This window comes from Physeter macrocephalus, chromosome 20, assembly GCF_002837175.3.
Source record: "Physeter macrocephalus isolate SW-GA chromosome 20, ASM283717v5, whole genome shotgun sequence".
NCBI lineage: Eukaryota > Metazoa > Chordata > Mammalia > Artiodactyla > Physeteridae > Physeter > Physeter macrocephalus.
This window is the reverse complement of record NC_041233.1, coordinates 22,709,529-22,717,943: the sequence shown is the minus strand read 5'-3', so window position 1 is coordinate 22,717,943 and position 8,415 is coordinate 22,709,529. Positions and strand designations below refer to the sequence as shown.

At 49.4% G+C, this 8,415-nt stretch overlaps 1 protein-coding gene across 1 annotated transcript in view; it reads right to left on the bottom strand.

Moving 5' to 3' along the window:
• Positions 1-1,908: 1,908 nt before the first annotated feature.
• The window catches only part of SGPL1 (sphingosine-1-phosphate lyase 1), a 31,010-nt gene continuing 24,503 nt past the window's right edge, over positions 1,909-8,415 (bottom strand). The window contains exons 10-15 of the mRNA XM_028480882.2: positions 7,640-7,738; positions 6,885-7,034; positions 5,545-5,783; positions 4,098-4,244; positions 3,031-3,151; positions 1,909-2,525 (exon numbers count right to left, since the gene is read on the bottom strand). Of these exons, the coding sequence (XP_028336683.2) occupies positions 2,385-2,525; positions 3,031-3,151; positions 4,098-4,244; positions 5,545-5,783; positions 6,885-7,034; positions 7,640-7,738 (897 nt within the window). The 3' untranslated portion in view covers positions 1,909-2,384. The remainder of the gene's footprint in view (positions 2,526-3,030; positions 3,152-4,097; positions 4,245-5,544; positions 5,784-6,884; positions 7,035-7,639; positions 7,739-8,415) is intronic.

Genomic DNA, 8,415 nt, shown 5'->3' with positions numbered 1-8,415 from the left:
CAATTAGGAAGGGAGCCTTGAGATGGAAAAGGGGGAGGTTAAAGACAGAAAAGATCTAAAAGAGGCCAGTACCATTTTCCAGGTATAAAACTGGTCATGTTAAAAGTGACATGGCAGTATATTCATGCGACTACTTAATTCTAACCCAGAAATGAGAGTAGAGTTTTTGCAGAGGCCGATGTGACACCTGCTAGCAACAAGACATCATCAAGACATTCCACCCACCTCTGCCAGACTGTTACTCATGTGCACAGGTGTACAAAATAGAAAGCCCACAAGTGTTGGGTCAGACTAACGCTCGTGATCATAACCTAAAGTGGCAAGAGCAGGTCCCTTTGAAAAACACCATCGCACCCCCCACCCCCCAAGCAATGTCACAGCACAGAGGAAGGTCCTGGGAGACGCCAGAAGCAACAGCACACTCTGCAGGACACGTGCTTCTCCATTTTAGCAGCTGACAGACAAACCACAGTGGTGCCTGTTGGGTGGTTCTGGGCCCCTGGACTTCCTCTATCCAACCTGAACGCACTGGAGATCCAGGGACGGTTCATGCACAGTCTCTCTCTCAGGAAGTGCCCAGCAGTTCAGCCACCAGGGGGAACGTGACTCTCACGTCCAAAGGATCTGAGCCTCTAACAAAAACACACCCCAACCATCCTTGGAACCCACAGAAGACAGGATGAAACACACCACACCAGCCCTGCAACGACACGGCCAGCTGGTCACAGTTAATTAGTGTGGAGGAAGTACAGAGCTAGAGAACACTCAGACAACCGTGCCAAGGAGCTGATGGGAAGTCCGGGCGTCGTGGTTCTCCCGGCCAGCGTTCCCAGCGAAGAAGGCTAGAGGAGACCAGCCTGAAGAGGCTGAATATTCAGGAGTCCCTGAGAGGGGTAGGGGGACAAAGGAAAGTTCCTCCTGACTTACCCCTACCCAGGTAAAAGCCTCAAGGACTGATCCAGTTCCCCTCGGCCCGGGTCAGGAGTAGCCGGTCCCCGTTGAGGAAGAAGGCACATGGTGTGTCAGCATGAGTAGGACAGTGGCTCAACCTAGATCAGGGCCCCGTGTGGGAGGCAGAGGGTGGGTAGTGGGCGCAGGGTTGGATCCTGTCCGTGCGCCACCCTGAGCAACTAGTCTTACGAAGGAATCCCAGGCCCTAGGCCACAACTGACACTTGCCATCATGTCTTCCTACTCCAGAAAGTTTACCTCATCCTAGCCAGGGCCGAGGAGCTTGCAGTACCTGAGGCTTAACTGCCGTCGTACCTTTGGGAGCTGAATAAAGGGGGAAGGGGCAGGAAGAACACAGAATGGAGAGAGATGTTCCTTGCCTTGGGGGCTCTCTCACGCCCTCCTCACACCCACCTCGGGTAAGTCGAGGCGATTTGTGAAGGTGCTTTGAGCTGTTCCTTCAGGCAAACAAACATGCTGGACGGCTCGGAGCAGCAGGAGGGGGCTGCCACCAACCCTGGTGACACACGTGAATTTGGGTGCTCGTCCCGCTCTGATCCTCAGAAACGTACAGAAAGGGGCCTGGTCCCGATCATCACCAGCCCCGGAGAGAGTTCAGGTGCGCTCGAACACTGCCAATTCAGAGAGGCAGCGCCAGAGCCCCAGAAGGTCCTAGGTTCTCTGAAACCGCATTCTTTTCCTCGTCCATGGAAACAGGAACAAACCAGTGGGAGCCTAATTTCCAACAAGAATCTTCAAAGATGACAACCCAGTATCAAATGGGAACTGCAGGCCCAGCCGAGGCCCAGCGACTGCTCCAGACGCGGCCTGGTGGACTGAGCAGAGCTGCTGGACCATGCCGGCCCTGCATAACAGGAACAATGGCTGGCCAACCTGTGTCCTCAAGAGACAACACAAGCTGCCATAGAAGGGACCCTGAGACAGCTAACCACTCACAGAGGAGGACTGGAAAAGCCTCCTGCTTAGAGCAGACCTCACCCCCACCGAGGGAAACATCGGTTATGGAACACTTCCCGTCTGACTAGCCCACCTGCCTGAGGTAACAAAGCAAACCTTTTCCTATCTCGTAAACTGTGGCCCAGCTTCCCTAAGGAGTCAGGACAGGTCAGAGCTGCCACACCGTGATTAAGTGAAGCTGAAAGCAAGAGAGGTTAGAGAAGGAAATGGTTAAAACAATTCCCAGGGTAACATTTAGAACAAGGGCAAAATAATTACGTCATGGCATCCTTTAGAGTCTTCACATTAAAAACCACAAAAGGATGGAAGCAAGAATCCTGAGGATCAAGCTGTCTCATGGTCTGCTTCGTTGTGCTCTATGGAGCAAAGACCAGATGTTGAAACCACGTGGCCGGTCCCACACCCCGAGAACCTTCTGGAGGCCAGATGCACCTCGGGGCCACGGAGGATCCCAGCTCAGCGGGGTTTGGGAGAACCATTCATCTGGCTGCCCTGAGTTACAGTGTCTGTGCTGAAAAGGCTGTCCAAGAAGACGGAGGACAATTCTGCCACCAGGTTCCTGTCGACTGTAGCCTGGGCCATGCCGTAGATCGCACCCTACAAACCCAGTCAGAGCATCATTAGAGACGAGGGGTTCGGAGCAAACGGCGCTGTGGTCGTGCGCTCCTTCTCCCACCGGGCCCCCCTCCCCAGCCCAGGCACTATTCTAGCAGAAAGGCATAGGATGTTTTTCACAGGCATTTGCCAGTCTGCCTTTCTGCCTTAAGAACTGTCCTATGGGATTTGGTGTAGAAAATTCCAGAGGAAACAGGTTTACTGCCTTTCCTGTGTCAAAATTTTCTTTTTAAATGGACACTACCACCACCTGCCTTTGTACAGCACTTTCAAATTTACAAGGTGCTTATTATATCTAGCATACCTCGTTTGAGACTAAAACAAACCCTAGGAATGGGTGAGCAGAGATCATCAGTTCTGACTAATAAGGAAAAAGGTTTGTGGATAAGGGACAGAGGCAGGAACAGACTGGAGGTCATCTGACTCTGTCAAGCCCACCAACAACACCTAAACTTCCACAGGAAGAAAAAACCCCAAGTGTCCCTACCATTCCCGTGGTCTTTGCTTTCGGATTCTTCATGATTTGAGTGACGGATTCCCGGATGTCCTTTAGGAACTGTATCGCTACTTGCTTACGGGTGTGTACCAACGTGATGCAGAAATGAATGCTATGGGAGAAGAAAGACAAAGTGAGATGAATCCTGGAAAAAGAGGGGAAAAAAAGTTCTGAAATCAAGCAGCCCCAAATACCGGAATTTATCGATTGCTTCTTCATGTTACTTTTGACAAGTGCCGTCAAAGTGCTCCTAGTCCTGGGCATGAGGGCTCTCAAATACACGGGCTGTCAAGCGCAGGCTGGCATGAGGGCTTCATGCCCTCGGCGTGACCAAGAACCACCCTGATAAGATGGATACAGCTGGCTGTTCTGTCCTCCCCTCAGAAACTGCCCACTGCTGTTCCTTCAACCATGTGACAAGCCACAGGACGCTTTTATCTTAGGTGGTAAACCCTCATGGGGCTAGGGCCATATGGCGGGGGTCTTCAGGGCACAGAAGAAACTGACTGCCCCTGGAGGGAGACTGGGGTACAGTGGGATCGTGAAGAGGAAAAAACGGAATCCCGATGGGATTGGCAGTGGCAGGACACACGAAAGGATCGGGGGCTGCGTGGAGGACACCAGGAGACCTACTCGGTTGAAGCAGAGTGTTTATTTAAAGGCATCCTGCAAGATTAGGTTAGAAATGCCTATGGAAGGCGACAGCAGCAGGCCTGAATGATTACAGGCCCTTGATTAGAGGCCCTGCATTACTCGGGTCATGAGAGCACCTGCGGATGGGGCAGAACAGAGCCCAGAAAGAGCAAGTGTGTGGGGGGCGGTGGGAGACGATCTCATGACCGACCACTTGTCTCAAGGCTGCCACCTAATTTGCCAGAGTTTAAAGCTAACAGTCTTGTTCTTGATATTGAATAACTCCAAATGGCAAGACAGATATCCTAAGATACTACAGTTGCCACTAAAGTGCTGGGCTCTAGCAGTCACTCTCTATACTTCAGGTCACCTTGCTGCCCAAGTCCTTCAGCAGCCATGGAGCAAAGGAAAGTCTTCAAGCTCACCTGGGTGGGAACTGCAACTGGTTCAAGCTCCAGCCCTTGGCATTCATCAGGTTGAATAGTCGGTAGATGTCAAAATCATGGGAGCCCAGAGCAATGACTGACAATTGAGGATTCCCAAAAACAAAGATGCCTTTGATGTTTTCCAGTCTTAAAACAAACAAAAGGAACAGAAAGGAAATTCAGGCACGTACATTCTTCTGGTCATCTCATGTCTCCCTTATAACAAATCTAACCTTTGGGGGCTTAAGTTTTCTCATAAGGTGGCTAGACGGAGATCAGTGGTTCCTAAATATTAAAAATATTTTAAGGCTCAAACCCCACTAGATCCAATGAATCAAGACTGTTGGCTCTTAACCTGTCTGCCCAACCCCCAAATTATGATATGCCCCCCAGGGGTATCTGAGGGATAAACAATGTACTTTTTTGTAAATCCTGGAAAAATAATCCATCTCTTTAAGAAAGTCATCCATGTAGGGCTCCCCTGGTGGTGCAGTGGTTAAGAATCCGCCTGCCAATGCAGGGGACACGGGTTCGAGCCCTGGTCCGGGAAGATCCCACATGCTGTGGAGCAGCTAAACCCATGCGCCACAACTACTGAAGCCCGCACGCCTAGAGCCCGTGCTCCACAACAAGAGAAGCCACTGCAATGAGAAGCCCACGCACCGCAACCAAGAATAGCCCCTGCTCGCCGCACCTAAAGAAAGCCCGCGTGCAGCAACTAAATAATAGTCATCCATGTAATCCCTAAAGCAAGAAATGGTACAGCACTTCTCAGCAGATGGGTGTATCAGGACCATATACAGGCCTTTTTCAAGTGAGCCGTGCCTACTAGCTGCTTTCATTCACCCTCAAGATCGTGAAAAGGCCTCCCCAATCCTGGTGACACACGAAGAGGTGTGTTAGACAAAGCGCACAAGCTGGTTCTAGCCTTAACCCCAGATTTCACCACCCCTTCCGCCCTCCTGCTCTCCAGTTCTTCTCTTACTCCAGAGATTCTCCAAGTGTGACTCAGACCAGCAGCATTAGTGTCCACTGGGAACTTTCAGAAATGCAAATCTTCAGACTCCCGTTCCAGACCTACTGAGTCAGTTCTAGGAGTGGGCCCCGGCAATCTGCATCTTAACAAGCCCTCCATGTGACTGATTAGGATTCAACCTCAAGTTTTGAGAACGACTATCTTAACCATTAAGCTGTACATCAGCACCTGGTAAAAGCTGCCAGTTGTTAGGGACATCCTTGGAGACAAAATGGCCTACAGATGAAGCCCGGGTGTGGCCTCCAAGTCACAGCACGGCAAGGGAGCTTATCCCCCCAGGCCAACACCACACTCATAAGCTGCGGGGCCTGCAGACGGGCTGGAGCCATGGCACTTGGCCTAGCAGCTGCCTTGAGCCTATAGCAGACAAAGCAAGAGACACGGCAGAGCCCCCCAACCTTCCAGACATACTCTGACTTGAGGAAGCGAGTGGTTTTGATGATCTGCTTGGTAGCTTCAACGTAGCCGCTCTCACCGAAGTACATCAGGGCGGCCCAACAGGCTGCACTGATGCCACCAGGCCGTGAGCCCGCAATGGTTGGGGAAGCGTAGATGCCGCCCTGCCAATCTGTGTCAACGAAGAACTGATAGTGCCTGTACTTCTTCTCAGAGTATAACACCACTGAAGAGCCCTTGGGAGCGTAGCCATACTGAGGGGGAGAAGCAGACAGGTGAGTGTACAGTTCCCTGCGGCAGACCTGCCCCAGAACTCTCTTCATGCAGATTCCCCCTGTCTGTCAGTTTCCCTGGGTTCCCACTCACATTAAGATTTCCAACTTATTTATTAAAGAGTATAAGAAACTTCAGGGGGGTTCATGGGGTTTAAATTCTCTATTTAGGAATGAGGAATCTGAGGCCCAGGAAAAACAACGTCTTGTCTAGTTAATGGGTTTGCTTCCTATCTCTCACGCAGCATAGTAAGACAGTACCCCAGGGAGGTATGTCAGGATGAAAGCAAAGATAAATTTCCACTGGAAGCCAGGACAGGATGGAATTGAGGTCACTTGGAGCAACTAAAATCATGATCTGACTCCCTTTCCATCTTTTTTGCTTAGTATCATACTTCCTTCTTAAGAACACCATGGTGCTCAAAATCTAGAAGCTACTTAATCCAGCTGTAAAATGAACTATATACTTCATGAGTGTGCCCTCCTAATTAACTCACTGAAGCTAAAATGTGACTGATGTTACCCCCTGAGCCACACAAGGATGGACAGTAAGAAAAAGGGCACTTTGCCTCAGTCCACCAGGGGTAGCAGGCATGGACATTTCCAACATTACAAGCCAAACATTCCTGAGCACATAAGTTCATCCCTTTTTCAAAGGGACTCTTCCAGTGATAAACTCCAGTCACGCAGGTACAGGAGCCCCAGAAGCATGGGGGCTGCAGCATCAGCATACCTCCTCTTAGGAACTCTGGTTATCAATCCCACCTCCTCCCCCCACCCCCAAGGATCTCAAGGCTTCAGGGAACCTTTGTATAAGGGCCACTGCACTAGCATGTCCCAGTTACATACAGTCACTGGATACAGAAATTCTCTTAGCTGTGACATAAAGATAATAGGTTCCTTTTCACTACTGCTGGTCACCTCTAGCACTGTACCTTGTCATATCAATCAGCTGCCTTGGTGAGAGCAAAGAGCCAGATTTATATTAATGGGAGAAACTAATGCTCTAACCGATTTTATTGGTAGTAGTCAAATTAATCAACTGTCTACTTCGATTAACATGTGGTCTCTTCCCTCACTCACCTTATGAGTATCAGCTGAAATGCTGGTCACACCTTTCACCCGGAAATCAAATGGTTGCTCCAGTGGGTATCCGGCTTTCTCCATAAAGACGATGAGGAAGCCCCCCAGACAGGCATCCACATGAAGAGGTATTTTGTATTTGACAGCCAGCTAGTTCCAAAAACCAAAGACCATAGAGAATATCAGTTATAGCCCTACAACAAAAACTTTGCAAGACACGGGTGGAATGGTGGGATACAAGCCCAAGGCATTATGTACTGTCTTCCATGTTTTAAAAACCTGGCTATTTTTGACTTTTTTAATAAAGCTTGTCTTTCAAATGTAGTTAGCCTTCAAAATAATTCATCTGAATGTGGTTTCTATTTTATATTTAAATACGCGGGCCCTCAAACTCACCCGCAAAATCCAGCAAGAAATGAGAAGCACTCTGATTTAGGCTGGGGGTGGGGAAGGAGGGAGGGATGCTCTCCCTAAAGGGAGATTATTTCCTGATCTGAATCAAAATGTCAGTACTGCTTCAGAATGTCCAGTTTAAACAAAGGCTTCCTCCTTGTGTTATCCCTCCCCCATAGCAGAAGCTAATCACTTTCAGAGGCTTCGGCAGAGCTGTGCAGCTTATCACAGGGCGGATGAGAGCTGTTCATCGCCACTGGGCTAGAATCTAAACTCAAAATCGCTTTTTGCCAAGTACTGCACAATTAGATTCTACTTTAAAATCTCAGTCTGCCTGCCTAGTAGTCCATTCTCGCACATACCTTGGCCACATCAGGGACAGGATCTATCACACCGTGAGGAAACTGTGGGGCAGAACAGACGAGCATGGCAGTGTTCCTGGAGATGGCTCTTCGCATTGCCTAGGGGTTTAAAGTTGAAAGGAAAGTGAGAAGCCACATCACAATTCCTCCTCTCTTCTGCCGCCGGGAGCAATCTAGGCTACCAGCCTCGAGTTCCAGTTCCACTAGCACCCCTGCTTCACCTCTCCAACCTGGAAGAAGACCACCGCCCCACCCTGCCTTGCTGGCCAGATACAAACATTTGGGGGAAACAGTCTGAAAGCACGATACAAAAATAGCAGAATCACTGTGAGGGTAAAAAAGACTATTCAGCTAAGAGGCAAAAGAGCCAAATGTGAGTCCTCGCCCCACCTATTAGCAGTGAAGCCTTGAGGAAACTACGTAACTTCAGCCAGTGTGTTTCCTTGGCTGCAATAACACTAACAGCTTCTATGACCTCCCCAGGTTGTTATGAGGCTCAAATGCGATTCTGATAACACTGAAGACTACAGAGTTCTTCTGTGTAAATGCAAGGCATAAAAATAATTACTAAAGGAATATTACTCTGGCTTAAAAAATCCTGCCCATTTGCGACAATGTGGATGAACTTGGAGGACATTATGCTAAGTTAAATAAGCCAGACACAGAAGGACAAATACTGCATGATCTCACTTATATGAGAAATCTAAAACAAACTCATAGATGCAAAGAGGAGAACTGTGGTTGCCAGGAGCTGGAGGATGAGGGAAACAGGCAGA